Consider the following 18,600-nt stretch of genomic DNA (forward strand, 5'->3'; position numbering starts at 1 on the left):
CAGGGGGTCCTAGGTTCAAGTCTGGCCTCAGACACTTCCCAGCTGTGTGACCCTGGGCAAGTCACTTAACTCCCATTGCCTACCCTTACCACTCTTCTGTCTTGGAGCCAATACACAGTGTTGACTCCAAACCAGAATGTAAGGGTTTAAAAAGCAAACAAACAAACAAATACATCCGGTGGAGATATTATGCCCAGCACGGAGGTAAGATACCCAAGAGAGACATCCAAGTTGGTCTCATTGGGACACTCTCAGCTGGTCAATGTCTCTCTTTACATGTGTCGCTCAGAGCCCTGTCCTTTAGATCTGGTCTGACACAGCAGATAGCAGGATTATGACCTCCCTAGTCTAGACATTGTTTCTCTTTATATAGACTAAGGGCCTATTGGGGCAGTTAGGTGGTAAAGTGGATAGAGTGCCAGGCTTGGAGTCAGGAAGACTCATTTCCATGAGTTCAAATCTGAATTCAGGCATTATTTAATAGCTATGTGACCCTGGGTAAGTCACTTCACCCTATCTGCCTCTGGAAGGTGTGCTAGAGAAGGAAATGGCAAAGAAAACCCCAAATGAGGTCACAGAGTCAGACATGACTGAAATGACCCATCAGCAACAAGGTTCCGTTAGCCTTTGGGCCACCGTATCACACTGCTGACTGATACCGAACTTCCAGGCACGCTACAACTCCCAGGTCTTTTTCAGGCCAACTGCTGTCTACAATGCCACCCCCATCTTATACTTGTAAGCAGCCTTTTGGAACCCATGTCACATTTTATTTTGAAATTTATCCTCCTTCAAGAAAAAACTCATCTTCCCTCCTCCAAGAAGCCTTTGCAGCTTTTCTTCTCTGAACCTCTATAGACATGGATTATCAGTCCACATTGTATTAGTAGTTATTCGTGTACTTGTCTTTCTTAATAGTTCTAAATGGATTCCCCATGGAGCCTCTTTGGGGAATGTTACATGTTGTTGAATGGACTAGGAGACACTAAGATACAGTGAAAATAATACTAAACTCTGGGATTTGAAAGACCTCTTTTGGTTCTGGCACTGTGTGACCTTGGCCAAGTCATCTGAACTGAACTCTGAACCTCAGTTTCCTCATGTGTAAAATAGGGATAATAATTCTTGTCTCTACATCCTCTCAAATCTGTCCCCTCCTCATAGGGCTGTCATGATAATCTGGGCATTCATTCTCCCCTGGCCTGGATTATTGCAATATTTCTCCTCTCCAGGTAATCCTTCAAACAAGTGCCAAGGAATAGGTCTCACCACGTTATTCTCGGGCTCAAAAACCTTCAGCAGATGCAAACCTATTGGCTTAAAGATAAAATCCAGCCTTTTTCAAACCCCAATAACCTGGCTCTGATCCCCCTCTCCAGACTTGATTGCTCTTCTTTGTATTCTCTGGTTTTTAGGCCATCTTCATTGCCAGCTAGTGCTCAGACATAGCATTCTCTTTCTGCATTTGGACAAACCGACCCATGCCCGAACAGCCTCCTTCTTCATCATCCTCTTTCAGAATATCCCTAGTGCCCTGCACATTGTACATATAATTCAATTTGGGGGAATTGAAATGAATCCTCCTTCAAGGTTCAGCTCAGGGGGTCACTTCTTCAACGAAGCCCTCCTTAGGCCCCCTTCCAAAAGTCAATGCTCCCTACTGCCTATCAGATTTGTGGATAGGAGATGGATTTATGAGTCAACAAAAGATGGAGAGCATTGGGAAATGTAAACCGGATAATCTGGAGTACATTAAATTCAAAAGGTTGTGTACAAATAAAACAAATTCTGCCAAGATTCGAAGGAAAAGAGAAACTCAGGGGAAACATTTTGTAGATGGCCTCTCAGATAGACATCTCCTATCCAAAATACAGAGAGAACTTGGTCAAACTGACAAGAATAGGAGCCGTCTCCCAACTGATAAGTGGGTAAAAGATAAGAACGGACAATTTGGGGATAAAGAAACCAAAGCCATATCTAGGTATATGAAAAAAAATGCTCTACATCACTTTTGAGTAGAGAAATATGATCCAAAACAACTCTGAGATACCATCTCACGCCCATCGGACTAACTAGAATGACAAATGTTGGAGGGGATGCGGAAAATGGGGACACTGATACACTGTTGGTGGAGCTGTGAACTGGTCTCAGCACCTTGGAGAGCAATTTGGAATTACACCCAGAGCATCATAAAGCTGCCTATACCCTTTGCCTCAGCGATAGATACCCTTGCTGGGTCTGTTCCCCAAGGAGATCAGGGGAAGAGGAAAAGAACCCATATGTTCCTGAATATTTATAGCAGTTCTCTTTGTGGTGGCGAAGAACTGGAAATTGAGGGGAGGGTCATCAATTGGGGAACAGCTGAACAAATTGCGGTATAGGATTTGTGATGGAAGACTACTGTGCCATAAGAAACAATGAACAGACGAATTAGTTTTTTGTTTTTTTTTTTAAAAACCCTTGTACTTCGGTGTATTGTCTCATAGGTGGAAGAGTGGTAAGGGTGGGCAATGGGGGTCAAGTGACTTGCCCAGGGTCACACAGCTGGGAAGTGGCTGAGGCCGGGTTTGAACCTAGGACCTCCCGTCTCTAGGCCTGACTCTCACTCCACTGAGCTACCCAGCTGCCCTAGTTTTTAAATTTGGCAAGAACTACATGAGATCATGAACAGGGAGATGAGTAGAACCAGGAGAAGGCTATGCACAGGCACAGAATTAATGCTGGAGGAATAAACTGTAAATGTTCCCTCTAGAAAGCCAGCCGAAAGGTGAATCGTGACAGACTTAATGGGCATGGATGGGCATGTTGGTCTCCCTGATGATATCAGGTGGGGAGGGACTGGGATACTTGTGGACGGGACTTATCATGCAGAAATGAAGAAAAATAAGCTAAACATAGAAAGATTTGGGTATGTGGAAATGCTGGTTTGGTTTTGGAAAATTGAGGGGAAATTAAATTTGAAAAAAAGAAAAAAAAAAGGAAATTGATGTTCTCTCCCTTCTCCAATATTCCGAGAGCCTTCTGTCTGGCCTCTCCTTCAGCCTCTACTCAATCTTCTCCCTGGCTGGGACAGATATTCCATTCCCCTGCCCCTCCCAGTGTGGGAGCTTCCGGAGAGCCCCAGTGCCTAGCACAGTGTCTTATGACTAGTATGCTGGTCGCCTGTTGGATTTGAATGTCTTCTGGCAGTGATGGGCAAACTACGGGCCACATGCAGCCCCCCTGCTGCGGGACATTCTTCCTAATCTGACGCATACAATGAGGAGGATACAATACAATAAAACTTCGAAAGAACTGCCTTAGAAACAGACTGACAGAGGAGCATCTCCTTTCCTTTGGCCCCTCTTTAAAGAGTTTGCCCATCCCTGTCCTATGGGGTTCCTGCTGTGAGGAAAGTGCTCTATAAAGCACACAGTGCTCTAGAAATAGGTGCTGTTCAACCCACCAGCCAACAAATCTCAGCTGGCCCACCCTCCTTGGAGCATCACGAAGCCACGGCAGAAAGAGCCCAGAAAGGGCAGGGGAAGTGCCGAGGCTGAACCCCAGCTCAAGCGGCTTTCCATAAACCAATCTCCTCTTCCCAAAGCAAAGCTCCTCAAAGGAGGAAGAAGGGCAGGGGAGAGGGGCCAAGCTCGGGGACAGGCAGGTCAGCATGGCAGCCATTGCCTGGAATGCTGGGGCTTGTCCAAGGAAGCCGAGCGCTGGACCCAAGGACCAGGAGCAGAGGGGCAGGCTAGGGGCAGGCCAGGGCCAAGGCCTAGGCCGTTCGGAGCCTCCGCCTTTCCCGCTTCTCCTTTGCTTCAGGCGAACCAGTCAGAACAGGGCTGGGCAGGCAGGCAGGCGGCTGGCTCTCGCTGGGAGGGAATTGGGACACAGCGAGAGCCTGTTTGTTTTCCTGTGGGTTTGGATAATAACACCACAGCAGGCTGGAGAGAAAAGGGCATCTGATTTACCATTGTTCGGGGAACACATTTCCGAGGCCCGGAGACATCAGCTGTTCCTGGGTTTCTGTCGGGGTTGTCGGGCTTGAACTCTCAGAAATCGCCTTCCTTGGCTGATTATCTGCAGCGCGGGGGGCAGGGGGGTGCCCGGGGGTGCTGGGCAGGGACAGAGATGCCAGAGGATTCAGGCACCGAGGAAGTGGGATCCCTCCTTGTGGGGCTCATTGCTTGTTCTCTCTGTTTGGCAGATGGGGAAAGAGGATGCCCAGATCTGATGTGGAACAGCCCAAGCCAGGAGGGGCGAAGAGGAAACTAGCAGTGGCAGCGTCGTGAGGCTGTACCACGTCTCCAGCCGGCCCCGGCAGCATCACCAGAGCAACGGGAAAAGAGAGTGAAAAGGCAGGCAAACAGGGGCCAACCCCAAGCTGGGCAGCTCCTTCCCTTCGGCCCGAAGGAGGCCACATCATTATGCAGAAGAGCTCAGGCCAGGCCGGGGACAAGGGACAGGGCTTGTCATTAGAGGGAATGTGCCACCATTTCTTCATCAGGCAGGGGAGCACCATGAGAGGCAGTGAAGGCACGGGGTGTCTGAGGCTGCCCTTGAGAAGGTCTGCCCACCCCTGCCGGGCCTGAGCCGGTTGGTACAGACCTGTTGGCCCATCAGGTACCGGAGAGTTACATTCTTTTTCCAGAGGGTGCACCTGGCACGCGGGCTCAGAGATACTGCAGCTGCCCGCTCCCAGGCACCAAGGAAGAAGAGGAAGAAGGGAGGAGGCAGGAGAGGGAGAGGCCGAGCCAGAGCCCATCGCAGCTTCCCTGCCCGTCGGCCGGCTCCCCGCTGCTATACCATGGGATGTCGGCAAAGCTCGGAGGACAAAGAGGCAGCCCGGCGGTCCCGGAGGATTGACCGCCACCTGCGCTCGGAGAGCCAGCGCCAGCGCCGTGAGATCAAGCTGCTCCTGTTGGGCACCAGCAACTCGGGCAAGAGCACCATCGTCAAGCAGATGAAGATCATCCACAGCGGGGGCTTCAACCTGGAGGCGTGCAAGGAGTACAAGCCCCTCATCGTCTACAATGCCATCGACTCCCTGACGCGCATCATCCGGGCCCTGGCGGCCCTCAAGATCGAGTTCCACAACCAGGACCGGGCCTACGACGCCGTGCAGCTGTTCGCCCTGACAGGCCCCGCCGAGAGCCGCGGGGAGATCACCCCCGAGCTGCTGGGGGTCATGAAGCGGCTGTGGGCCGACCCCGGGGTGCAGCAGTGCTTCAGCCGCTCCAGCGAGTACCACCTGGAGGACAACGCGGCCTACTACCTGAACGACCTCGAGAGGATCGCCGCCCTGGACTACATCCCCACCGTGGAGGACATCCTGCGCTCGCGGGACATGACCACCGGCATTGTGGAGAACAAGTTCACCTTCAAGGAGCTGACCTTCAAAATGGTGGACGTGGGGGGTCAGAGGTCAGAGCGCAAAAAATGGATTCACTGTTTCGAGGGCGTCACAGCAATAATCTTCTGCGTGGAGCTCAGCGGCTACGACCTGAAGCTCTACGAGGATAACCAGACGGTAAGTGCGGCGCGTGGCCTCGCCGTGGGCTGGGGGGGGGGGGGGTGCGGCTCGTTCTATGATGGCCGTCGAGCCTCCCAAGCCCTCGGCCCGAGGCTCCTGGTGGGGTGGGGGAAGCGCAGAGAGAAGGGGGAGTCTCGGAGAGGAAGTCCGTGCTCAGTTCTTCCACCACAGGGGTCCGTGTCTCCGTTGGTTTTAAACCCCAGGCTATTCTCTGAGGGAGCGCCTGAGCCGTAGGAGAAGATCCGGGCTGCAGAGAGCCTCCCCCAAACTCAACAGGGACTGCCCAGACAGAGATGCCACCAGTCCCCACCCGACCTAGCACAAATGGTGCTTCCCGAAGGACTGGCCTCTTTCCAGGCCTTTCCTCCCAGGCTCCAGTCTGGAGAGATTCTGGGAGTCTCTGAGAGAGCCTGGGTGTGGCCGCTGCCTACGGATGCCCGGGTCCCCCACCCTCTTCTCATGGACAACAGGCTGCTAGGAATATACCGTAATAAGAGCCCCCGTGTGAAAGGCTTCAAAGTCAGCCACACTTCAGGAAATGGCCTGCTCCACTCCCCTCACCCCCTCCTAACACACACCTCTACATACACAAGACAGCCAAACCCAGGAAGAACACCTGCCCCACAAACATGGCCATCTGGGCAAACCGAGCTCCTCCTCCGGGGAGCTCTCCCCGTTCACTGGCTGCGTTTGCTTGTGCTCCTTGGGCCCCAGAGGTCTTCCCTTCGCTCCTCTGAGCCCTAGCGGGCTGCTCCCCTCCACAGGCCAGCCTCCGGGCTCGCCCTGACTCCAAAGGCTGCCCTGGCAGCCACAGGATGATGTAGAAGGCTTCCCAGCTAGACTCTCTTTCACGCCCTTCCTCCCTTCTCTGGCCCAGACAGGTTCAGCCTCTGCTTTCTCATCCACCCAGGGGCCACTACCAGGGCCTAGAGGGACTGTCAGGAGCAGGCTGAGGACTTGAAGAACGGGCGCCTTCAGAGTCATGGAATTAGATAGAATTGGAGCTTTCATTTTACACCTGAGGAAACTGAGGATTACAGAGGAGAAAGACCCTGTTGGATGTCATGCAGCTAATCAGAGGCAAAGCCAGGATTACAACCTAGATCTCCTGGTTCCAATCTGGATCAGCATTCCTTCCTGCCATACACACACACACACACACACACACACACACACACACACACACACTCACACGTGCTTGTTGCCCATCCCAGCTGAGCCACTCACCACACATCCCTCTGGCCTTGGCCTCGGGCCCACGGGGTCCACTAGTTATGTTGAGAAACACAGCTGTGTGGGGGTGCTGATGGCAAAGAGTCAGGGCTGGCCCAGAAAGCCAGGAGCCTGCCTCTGTCCTTCTAGTAATGCTCCAGGCAAGCTGGGAGGGCTGGGGAGTCCAGAGGAAGAAGGCTTGACTCTCCACACTGTGAGCTGGGAGAAAGGGAAGGGCACTCCAAGGAGGCGGCCCGAGTGTGGCCCTCGCTTAGGTGTCAGCATCCACCTTCAGCAGCCATCTCCTCAGACTCCCTTCTGACCAAGTCACGGCGGCTGCCCCTACCCTGCAGTTGAGTCATGCTCTGGCAAGAATCAAATAAAAAGCCGTAGCTGGAGAGAGCCTTTTCTTCCCCTCAGGCATTGTCATTCTGGCTGGTAAGCCGTCTTCCAGCTATCTGTCTGTCTGGCCCAGATTTCTGACCTCTGGTCGTCTCTTTATCCTCGTGACCCCAGTCCTGTAGCCTGGCAAGCTTTGGTCTCTCGATGGCTTTGGGGGGCTTTGTAGAATAAGAGAACATTCGCTGGGGAGGACTAAAGAAGAGAGGAAGCTCAGAGATGGAGAGGGTCCTAGAGCATAGAAGAACCTTAGAACAGAGAACGGGCCAAGCGTAGGGCCTGCTGGCCTGAGAGCTGCTGGGAAAAAATGTTCTCCCTCCAACTCCCAAGTAGTCTAGGCCAGTGATTCCCAAAGTGGGCACCATCGCCCCCTGGTGGATGCTGCAGTGACCCAGGGAGGCGGTGATGGCCACAGGGGCGTTTAGCTTTCCTATTCGTTGCTATTAAAATTTTTTTAAATTAATTTCCAGGGGGCTGAGTAATATTTTTTCTGGAAAGGGGGCGGCAGGCCAAAAAAGTTTGGGAACCCCTGGGCTAGGCTATAACTCAGGCTCAGTCAAGATGCATTTGATCAGCAGGGAAACGGAAGGGCTGGAGAAGCAGGACTTCGGCTTGGGCCAGCTAGATGGAGGCCCTCAGAGGCAGATCCCATGAGGCAGGAAAAGTTCGGCTCTTGTCTGTCCCGTCGGTGCCCGAGTGTCACAGCCCTTCCCCCGCCTCTCTGGGCCCTGGCCACCCCTCCTTCTCCCGGTGGCCTATCTAACTCTTCAAGGGCCTGCTGACCGATGGAAGCTCATGGTGCTAAGGAAGGGGGAATGGACGATGGGGGTAGAATGGTTGGTATTTTTCTACCTTCCATGCCTTAACTAAAGGCAGGAAAAAGCAATTCCAGGCCCCGGGTGGTGAGCTCTCGCTCCCACCCGGCTGGGCATCTACAGTAAGTTCTGACTCTCTCCTGGGCCTCCATTTCTTCGTCTGAAGCAAGGTACCAGGAAAGGGAGCCGCACAGAATCTTAGCCAAGGATCTGCTGAAAACAGGGCAGGGACGGGGAGCTTCTGGGGCCTCTCGGTCTTGGGCCGACGCTGGTGGAGGTGAGGGAGGAAGGAGCGTTTCCGCTGAGGTGCCGTCCGAATCGGGTCATTACGTGTCCTCTTAGCGCATGCCACCGTTCCCCAAACTGCCGCTTCCCAAGGCCTCCTCCTAAGTCAGAGCTGAAAGCTGCAGCTGGGAGGGGCGCCGCCAGGAACTAAGGCCCTTCGGAGCCCGGGGCTGCCGCCCGGCTGCCCTCTCTCACTGGCCGAGAAGGCGGCTTTTCCCGGCGGGACCTCCGGGGCTTCCAGGAAGCTGACAGCTGGCCCTAGCTAGGGACGGGATTGTAGTCCATCAGAGAGGGATGCAGGCGCCCCAACTCCTCATCCCACCCCCAAGGCCAGGGAGGAGTAGCTGGGCAGAAAGCAATTCAGGGGAATGAAGAAGACTTGAGGGCTTTAGTGGACCACCCTCAGCAAGTCACAAGGGTGGCCTGGGGAAGAGAGGCAACATAGTCTAAGGCTGACCAACAGCTGTCTGGTGTCCTTCTGAGGGGGTGACGGTCCCGGGGCTTCCACATCTCCGTCTAGGAGAGAGAAAGCCAAGCCAGCACATGTGCCCCCAGAGAGTGCCCAGGAGAAGGGCATTTGAGATCGTGTCACGGAAGGGCGCTGAGTATAGAGAAGACTCAGAGGGGACTGGAGCAGAGGCGAGGCTGGCCGCAGACAGCTGACCATTTATTACGGGACAGCTCTGGAGAGGGGACGAATAAACACCGAGGCCTAGTCTAAATCCAGTGGCCGACTTTCTGTCATCCTCAGATTGCCAGTGATTCACTGTGGGAGCTTGGAAAAGTCTCAGCTTCTCTCATCCTCAGGAAGGAAGAGAGCATTCATTAAGCCTACTGTGTGCCAGTATTTCCCACTATTATCTTATTTAATCTAGATTGTGATCCCCATTTTACAGTTGAGGAAACTGAGGCACAAATAGCTGTGAAGTGACTTGCCCAGGGTCACACAGCTAGGAAGTGTCTGAGGCCAGATTGGAACTTGGCTCTTCCTGCCTCCAGGCCCAGCACTTTAGGAAGCGAGCCACCTCTCTCCTGACAGATGGAGAGAACGGGAACATCAGAACTAGGAAGGGCTTAGAAACGACCTCGTCCGGCCTCAGGAAACGGAGGGGGTCCCTTCCTGTGTCCCTGGGAGCGGAAGGGGTCGGAGAGTTGTAACCGGTGGTACTTGCTGGGGCCGAGGCTTGCAGGCAGGGGAGGAAGGAATTCTGGAGATTCCCAGGCAGGGATGTGCCGTCTGGGAGGTGGGGGTTTGGGGAGGAGGGCGGGCAGGGCCCAGGCCTCGGCTCTTTCTTCCATCTCAGCCTGTGCCTGGGACCTCCCTGCTCTGTCGCTATTGATCGCCACATCCTTGTGTTTCTAGCCTGGGTCGGCCCCTGCGGGGCGTTGGCAGGGAGACCAGGGAGGGAGGGCATGCTCATGGCATGAGCCAAGGAGATGGGAAGTCTGCCAGCGAGGGCCCCAGGCACCCCTCTGTGTCTCTAGTACACAGGGAAGGCAATCCTGCTCACAGGCTGACCGATGGTTTGTTGCCGCTCTGCAGACATGGTTTAGTGGAAAGAGCAGGGCCTCTGGAGTCAGGGGGCTTGGATTCAAATCCCCCTTCCTGCCTTTGTGACCTTGGCCAAGGTCCCCTCCTGAGCCTCAGTTTCATTATCTGAGAACACTGAATGAAGATACTCTCTAAGGTCTCTGCCAAATGACCCTAAAATGTGCCATACTCTGCCTTGCCTTTCCCCTTCGAGCCCAAGAATGTGGGGAAGGGGTCCTTGGAGCGCCAAGCCCGCAGTCTCCATTAGTACTGATCCCTCCTCCCCAAGAGGGCCCCAGGTCTGAGGGGCACATTCTCCAGGACCCGGGAGACAGCGGTGCAGGACCTCATTTCCTCCTGGCAGGCCTGGGTGCCATCCTGTCCCTGGCAGGGGGAAAAGAACTAATAACTAAAGAATAAATTAAAAAGCTAATAAATTATTCCTCCCGCCCCTGGGCATCCCTAGCTAAGTTGTTCAGTCATGTTCGACTCTCTGTGACCCCATTTGGGGTTTTCTTGGCAGAGATGCTGGAGCGGTTCTCCATTTCCTTCTCCAGCTCATTTGACAGAGGAGGAAACTGAGGCCAACAGGGTTCAGTGACTTGCCCAGGGTCACATAACTAGGAAGTGTTTAAGGTCAGAGTGGAATTCACAAAGCTGAGTCCTCCTGCCTGTAGGCCCAGTGCTCTATGCACTATGGCACCCCACCAGCTGACAATATCTGGGGTACCAACTAACATCCCTAAAGCCCTCGAACAGTGACCCAAGCTCTGGACCCAGTATGCTCTAGAGCCAGGCACTGGGATGCCCTCTGGAAGCCTGTAAGAGCCTTGCCTACCCCTTCCCCGCCATGCCTAGAACGCCCTCCTTCCTCATCGCTCAAACTCAGCCCCGCGTCACCTCTTCCCTGAAGCCCCCCCGAATGCCCAGCCACAATCCCAAATGCCTCTGGCCGAAGGGGAGCTCCCGGCGGGCAGGGAGGTTTGGGTTTTGCCTTCGTGTCCCTCAGACCCAGCTCTCAGAAATGTCCATCGACCTGTGACCCAAATGAGCTGCCTGCTGCTCTAGCATGCCTGATGGAGCACTCAGGTTTCTAAGCATCTTCAGGCAGGCAACGTGCCTTCTCCAAAGCCAGACTATAAAATGGGGCAAAAGAGGGTTACTGTCCCCATTTTACAGATGTAGAGACTGAGACTCTGAGCTGTCAAATGACTTGCCCAGGCTCCTGTGGCTAGTAGGAGTCTGAGGAGAGATTTGAACCCAGGGCTCCTGGCCCCCAAGCCAGCCCCAGACTCTACCAACAGATCCATGATATGTTCTGATTTCTTGTGTTCTATGTTAAGAGGAGGTGCAGGATGGAGAGAGGAGTCAGAAGACTCAGTTCCCACTGCAGACTCAGCCACTCACTTGCTCCATAGGTTTAGGCAGATCTGAGCCTCAGTTTCTTCATCTGTCAAATAAGGACCCTAATACCTAGACTGCCAATGCTTGCTAGCTACCAGAGCGCCTTTGGACCTGTCGCTCCCCCTCCCTAGGCCTCAGTTTCCTCCTCTGACAATTGGAGTTTGGCCTCGACGGCCTCTGAGAACAGCTCGACGCGCAAGGACTGAGCTGTGAGCAGAGGACTTTGGAACCTTCAGATGTCCCAGAACTAAGAGCTGCTCTTCTGCCCAGGCGGCACTGGTGCCAGGGCTGGGGTCTCCTGGCCCGAGGGGCCCAGGTGCCACAAGGAGCCTAAAGTGGTATCTGGTTCTGGTCTTCCTCCCAAGGAAGGAGCCTCCGACAGACAGACAGACAGACAGACAGACAGACAGAGGACTTATCCTGAGGGCTCCCTGGGTTCCGGCAAGTGTCCCAGGCCCTTCCCTCGGGGAGCTCACATGCTAGGGAAACTGGAAAGGGGGAAGAGGGGTCAGGGGGCAAAGTAGCGGACAGGGAGGCCCCACCACAAGCGAGCACCTGCTGCCCTCCAGATCATCCCCTGTATGTGGCCACCCCCTACCCTCAGGCCTTAGGACCAGCCATTCTGCCAAGGATGGTGAGGGGAAAGTTCAGGAGACCTTAATCCTTGGTCTTAGCTGACACCGACTTGCTGGGGGACTCAGACTAAGTGCCTTCTCTCCAAACCTCAGTTATCCCATCCCTAGAATGGGCATGGAGCCTGGCTCAGATTCTGAGATCCCTTCCTGCTTGGACAGACTGAGTTACTAAAGACAAGAATCAGAGCTCAGCGTCCCCACAAGCCCCTTGCTAGGAGTTTCAGAGCTAGGGAGACAGCAGTCCCGCCATCCTCTCATCCGAAGGGACTCTGCCTGGAAAGCCATCTAGCTCTGGACGCCACATTTAGAAAGCCCAGGGTCCAGCTGGACCATGTCTAGAGAAGAGTGACTAGGAGGGAAGGGGCTGGAAGACTGGGTCTCGTGACGGCTGATTAGAAGAACTGGGGATGTTGAGCCAGAGCAGAGCAGTCAGAGACAGCCGTGACCCACCGGGCCTTCCGCTCCCTGAGGAGAGGTGCCCTTTGGGCCTTCTCATCTCAGGAGTCAGAAGGGGGGGTTTGAGAGAGACGCTCTTAGAGCTGTAAGTGGGCCGGGGCAGGAGGGAGCCCGGTCTGTCTCTCTCCAAGCAGCGATGTGATGTCACCAGGGTTCCGGCAATCCACTCAGAAAGGGGCCATCCCTGAGGCCACTGTCCTGAGGGTTTATTCCGTCGGGGCAAAGGCCGATATTCCCGAGACTTCGAGCGGGTCTCGCTATGTCCCCAAAAAACTGACTAGGAAAGGAAGCGCTTCATTAAGGCCTCCAGTGAGCCAGGAACTTGAGGCTGACCTGGCCAGAGCTCAGGAGAAAGCCAAGCAGTCTGGCCCAGATGGGTGGCCTTCTCTGAAGCCCCCAGGCCCTAAGGAGGAAGGGACAGAGAAGGAGAGAAGGCAGAAGGGAGGAGACAGCCCCTAGAGGTCACTGGCAAGGTGGTCATGGGAGGACAAGTCCAGGAACAGCAAGAGAAGGGGAGGAAGATGTGTGTGTGTGTGTGTGTGTCCCCCACTCGCCCCACTCCCAGAGCCCTGAACATCAGTCATCTTATTCCTCAGGTCACTCAGCCTTCTATGAGTGCCTCCTTTCTGAACCCCGGGCAAGGTGGAGGCATGCTCCAGGGCCAGGCCAGGACCGTCCTAGAGCCAGGAGCAGGAGCCAGACTGGAGCCAGGGGCAGAACTGAGGCCAGGGACACGGTGGAGGGATGAAGCTCAGCTGATAAGCTTCGATACTGGCTGGCCTAGGGCCATGGCTGCTGCTTCTGCCGTCTCTGCCTGTCTGACCTTGGCAGCGGCCACGCCACTCTCCCTTGCGGCTTGCCAGGTTTTCCAGTCTCCCCTCCCCTAGCCACATGCCTGGTAGCCGGGCACCGGAAGGCTAGAGGCTACCTCCGGGGAGGCCTTGTCCTCTGGGTTACAGCGACGAGATGGAACCTTTCCCCACTGAGCCAGGCAGGTGTGGGAGCAGCATCCACCCTGGCTGCCACCCCCTGCGTCAGTGTGTTGCCAAGGAGAATACAGGGAGACTGGGAGTTTCCAGGCACAAAGCAGACTAATGGCAAGGAGAAGCGATAGACTCCTGAGCATTTGGAGCTGAACAACGGAGTCCAGCGAATTAAGGAAATAGGGGAGGGGCCTCCCCGATGCACTATCTACTCGAGGGGCATCTGAGGCTTTGGGAGCCACGGGGTGTGGGGGGGGGCGCTTTGAAGTCATCAAAACAGCCCATTTTCAGGCTGGAACCCCCTGAGCAGTACAAACCCGCAGAGCGCATGTTTGGGAAGGGCCGAGTTACAGGTCAACAAGCCGAGCGTCAGTCCTTTCCCATAGTGCCCTGGGGCCCTCCTGCAGCATCCCTATACCTGAGTTTTTGATGAACAGGCCCCGACAGGGAGAGTCGGATGTCTGAACGGTACCAAGGAGGCCGCAAGGTATCAGATACATCTACCCTCGAGGGCAGCTCTATGTCCAGAACTCCCTCCCTCCCTCCCATCTCCTTTCTCTGCCCTCGGCATACTGGGAAATGGACCAGATGATCCTAATCCAGCCCGCCCTGACAGGCATGCAGCTCTAGGGGGCCATAGGAGCTCGGACGGTATAGCAGACAACATTGGCTGGCCAGAAATTGGCCCTGACCTGTTCCTGGGCATTTGAGGGTTACCAAAGAGCACTGGGTGCACCCGCCCCCGATTCAGTCAAGCTCTGAGTAGGTCCTCCAGGGATGTCTGGTGGAAGGACCTCGCTCACGTCCAGCAGGAGCCTCCCACTCAAAGCCCGCCGGCCACTGTCAGCACGTTCTAGGAATCCTGCCAATACGACCCGTGGCCAATTCCTTCCTTTCTCTCTGGGCAAGAGGGCGGAAGCAAAGAAAGGGCCTTAGGGACTCCCTAGGCCTGCCCGTTGATGTATTCATTTATGATACTGGGAGTAGTAGACTCATAGATAGAGAGCTAGGAAGGGACCTTAGAGGCCATTGCATCTAACTCCCTCCTTCTGTGGATGAGGAAACTGGGGCTGACCAAGGTTATGTGACTTGTCCAGGGTCACAAAGTAGAGTTCTACAGCAGGATCAGAACTCGGGTCTTCCTAACTCCAGGCCAATGTTCTATCTACTAGGCTTCTGGCCTCCATTAGGCCCTAGAGAGAGCCTAAGAAATAGTGGTAGAGCTCTGTTCTCCACAGACAGCTCAAAGGGTCATTAGCCGAAGTTCTCCTTGGTCTAGCCAGGACCTGAAGTCTTCACCTCAGCCAAGGGACAGGCAGCATGGCAGGGGTCTCTGGGTTTGTTGGCCCCACAGGAACATTCCCAGGAAACATTCCCATCTTGCCCTGGCTCTAGACTCTTAAGAAACTGCAGAATTTTCGATTTGGAAGAGAATTTAGAATGTAGACTCTCAAAGCTAGAAGAGCTGGCAAATGTGCTGAGTCCCTGCGTCCATTACCTCCAAAAGATCATGGAGCCTTGAAGAAAAAGAAGCTAGGCCAAGGAAACCTGGGGAGGAGAGGACTTCGTTTCCAGAAAGGGCTGTAGATTCGAGGCCAGAGAGCCTGCCCTGGATCACAGAATGAATTAATGAAAAGGTTCTGACCTGCAGGGATCTCAAAGCACCAGCACCACTTTGTCGAGGGTAGGTCGTGCCTGCGTCAGGCCCTGACTGGTCAGCCAGGTCATAGGAAAAGGGTCGATTTAGTTTGCCTACATTGCAAAATGTTTGGATGGAATCCAATGGCATATCTGAGGGATCTGTGCTTGAGTCTATGAGATTCGGTATTTTTATCAGTGATCCAACCTTGGACCTGAAAGGGAGAGATGAGGATACCAAGGCTGAGGGAAATAAATGGACTTGCCCAAGATCACAAAGTCAAGAAGTGTCCGAGGTGGCATTTAAACCCAAAGCCTGTGAGCACACGTCCCACTGTGTGGCGAGATGAAGAAGGAAGTGCTCAGAGTGTCTGTAACTGGCTTGTAATCCTTCCTTCCCGAGGAGTCACTTGCTCCCTCGATGCTCAGCCCTGAATGTCAGGCCACTTCTAGGGCAGTTCTCAGGCCTCTGTCCCAGGAGAGGGAGGCTCAGAAGGGCCCAGAACAACCCAGAGCCATCCATCCTGGAGCCCTGGCCTTTGGGAAGGCTTCATTCTCCCTCGAGTCAGGATGATGCAAGTGAAAAACAAAGCTTTGTTCCAAGGGTTCATCCCTCTGCCCCAGGGAACACAGAGGCAAAGAAAGGGTGGCGGGAGGCCAATGGGAAATGGTTCTTTCCCCGGATGCTGGACAGAGGGGGAAGAACAGACAAAGGAGAACCTTGGGCCACTCTGTGGCTCCCCGCTCCATCTGCACTCCCACACGTAAGGGGTCTTTGCTGGGGGAGGTGGGGGGCCCTTCAGTGTGGTCATCCCCAAGGACATAATGGATTTTCAGAAAGGCCTTCACTGAGCTCAGAATACTAGGGCACATTCACACACAACTGTAAACATGCCAGGGAATTCCTCAACAAGGCTACTGAGCGAGGAGGCCACTCCCCAAAGATGATCAAGTCCGACTTCCTGGAGGAGGAGACACCTAAGTGAAAGGACAGGCCAAGGATAAGCGGCATATGACCAGAGAGTTGGAAGGGATCTCCACAGCCACCTCATCCAATCCACCTATGAAAGGAATCTCCACTTCTAAGTCTTCAAGGAAGGCAGAGGGCAAAGGTCCAGAAGTGGGAAAGTCTAAGCTGTAGATATGGGTGCTAGTCCCTCTTGGCCCAAGAGATGAGAACATGGAAGGAAGCAGCTACATAAAATAAGGCAGGAAAGCTGGGCAAGATGAGACTAGAGGGCTGTGACTACCTGGTAGAGAATTCTGAGCTCCCTTTACTAGGCCACAGGGAACCACAGAAGGTCTTTTTTTTTTCCTTCTGTCTTAGAATCAATGCAAAGCATCCCTTCCAAGGTTCCAAGGCAGAAGAGAGGTAAGGGCTAGGCAGTGAGGGTTAAGTGACTTGTCCAGTTTTCCAGGTTCACACAGCCAAGAAGTGTCTGAGGCTAGATTTACCTCCTGTCTCCAGGTCTGGCTGCCAGCACAGAAGGTCTTTAAGCAACATGGTGTGGGCAGATCTACATGGAGGAAAACCAGGAAGGGTGGGCTGAGTGAATGAGTGCTACGAGGGCAGTATCAGAAGTGGAGAAGACAGGAAATAAGGGGTTAGGGGTAGACGCAGATGCCACAGGGCTTGGCAGCTCACTGACGATGACATGAAGGCGAGGGAAGCCTCCAACTAACCCAAAGAATTCCTCCTGGAGAGGCAGAAAGCCTGAAGCAGGTCTTCGGGGAGTGCTCTAGACTGAAGTTTCAGGAGAGGGAAGTCTGCTGATGGACAATGCAAGGCAAGACTTTAGCCAAGGCCTGAGGCCTAGAGTGAGAGAGCTGTACTGGCCAGAGGGCACGCTGGGCAATGAGCCCCCAAGAAGCGGCCGAAGCAGAAATGACGACAAGCACCGGCAGGCCCAGTCAGGCACTTTCAAGTTTGCCCAAATGCTCCCTAGGAAGTCAGTGCTGCGGAGGGGGCGGTGAGGACAGTGCAAGGTGATATCCCAGGATTCAGTCTGCATGGAGGCCGAGGAGGATGAGAACTGAGAAAAACCTCTTGAACGGTTTGATTTGGAGGTGACTCAAGACCCTGGAGGGAAGGAAGGGAAGTGGAGGAGACTATGGAAGGAGAAGGTCTGCCCTCCCCACCCGCACCAGGAGCTCCCTTTGGGGTGGGACAGAACCTGCACACAAAAGCAGGCCTGTCATCACACTGGCCCAAACCTCAGAAGCCTCAACAATGGGCCAGGGCCCTCGGGATGCTGACTTGGCATTCTCAGCTGCTTAGCGGCCTTATCTGAAATCAGGAAACCCAGTGCTGGACTCTGCTTGAAACATGACCTGAAGACGAGCTTCGTACTGGTCAAAGGGAGGGCCGCTTGGGCAAGGGGAGCTGGAAAAAAAGCCTCTCCGTCCCCACTGCTCTCCGGAAAGCCTGCCCTCCTCAGCGGGCCTCATGAGACACTCCCCGAAGACGGAGCTCCATTGGGTTGCCAACATGGATCGATGTGGACCTGCTCAGAGGGTCATGAATGTCTGCACAAAACAAGAATGGTTCTCCAGTCCCCAGGCCCGGCGATGAAGAAGGGTCCCCAGAAGAGGCAGCAGAATGCAATGGAGGTCTCAGGGCGAGAGGATTTCAAGCAAGAATGGACCTCTGAAAGGGCCTAGTCCAAATGCCTCATTTTATAGAGAAGGAAACTGAGGCAGTGAGGAAAGGAAACTTGTTCAAGGTCATACAGGTAAAATCTGAGTCAGGATTTGAACACAAGCCTCCTACACTCAGTCATTGTGCACTTGTCATTTCCACACCCTGAGAAAAAGGAGACCCAGGATGCAGACCCAGCTTCCCCTCCATCCGTGGTAGGACTTGGGGCACGTTCCCTCTTTCTAGTTCTCAGTGCTTCTTGACAAGACTCAGGCTCTGACCAAGCAGGGTGAGGCTCCTTCTAGCTCAAAACACTGGGTATGATTGTGGGGGGAGCTAAAGGGAAGAGAGAGAGAAGGAGGAGGGAACAGGCTCTGTTTAAGCTTTAAAAGGGCTCGCTTTGGCCTTCTGGAAGAGGGAGCAGATGCATTTAACCAAGCAATTAAGAGGCACAATTTGGAAGTAGCCACATGCCCACCCAGAGCAAACCACACTGGGGCCTTTGGTCTCTAGGTTCTCCACTGGGTTCTGTTGAGACATCTCAGCACAAAGGCCCCTTCTGCTGCTGCCTCCCCCATCCCAGCTGCCATTAGGCCCCATGGAAAAGAAGCCATCAAAAGCTCTCATGTTTTCCTAAGCATTGGTCTGGGAGGGGTTGAGAGAGGAAGACTGGGTGGCAGCTGGAGTGCCATTCCTGCCCCGTGTAGTGCAGCTCTGGCCTCAGCCATGGATTCGACACCCTCTTCCCAACAGTGACCTTTCTCCCATCCCATGGGAGGTTTTCTCTTACCTCTCTAGCAGTTGCCGACAACCCCAACCGGGAAGTTTACAATCTTTCTCCAACAATGGTGGTCTCCAAATCCCACCCTCCCTGCAACAGCTCATCCCAGGCTTTTCGCTTTCCTTGTCTCCACCCCAATCGCATCCTCTGGCTCTTGGGAAATCACGCTTTTAGCCCTAGCCTGGTCCACTCAGCAGCATTGTCACCCAAGCCCAGCCCAGGCATCCACACCAGCACTTAAGCAGGCTCTCTCTCTCTCTCTCTCTCTCTCTCTCTCTCTCTCTCTCTCTCTCTCTCTCTCTCTCTCT

At 54.2% G+C, this 18,600-nt stretch overlaps 2 protein-coding genes across 2 annotated transcripts in view; one reads left to right on the top strand and one right to left on the bottom strand.

The window, feature by feature from the left end:
* RSPH14 (radial spoke head 14 homolog) overlaps positions 1-18,600 on the bottom strand; it is a 182,434-nt gene that overhangs the window by 85,077 nt on the left and 78,757 nt on the right. The window lies entirely within an intron of this gene.
* GNAZ (G protein subunit alpha z) overlaps positions 4,790-18,600 on the top strand; it is a 61,325-nt gene continuing 47,514 nt past the window's right edge. The window contains exon 1 of the mRNA XM_044674439.1: positions 4,790-5,512. Within this exon, the coding sequence (XP_044530374.1) occupies positions 4,790-5,512 (723 nt within the window). The remainder of the gene's footprint in view (positions 5,513-18,600) is intronic.

Source organism: Gracilinanus agilis, chromosome 1 (assembly GCF_016433145.1).
Source record: "Gracilinanus agilis isolate LMUSP501 chromosome 1, AgileGrace, whole genome shotgun sequence".
Lineage (NCBI taxonomy): Eukaryota > Metazoa > Chordata > Mammalia > Didelphimorphia > Didelphidae > Gracilinanus > Gracilinanus agilis.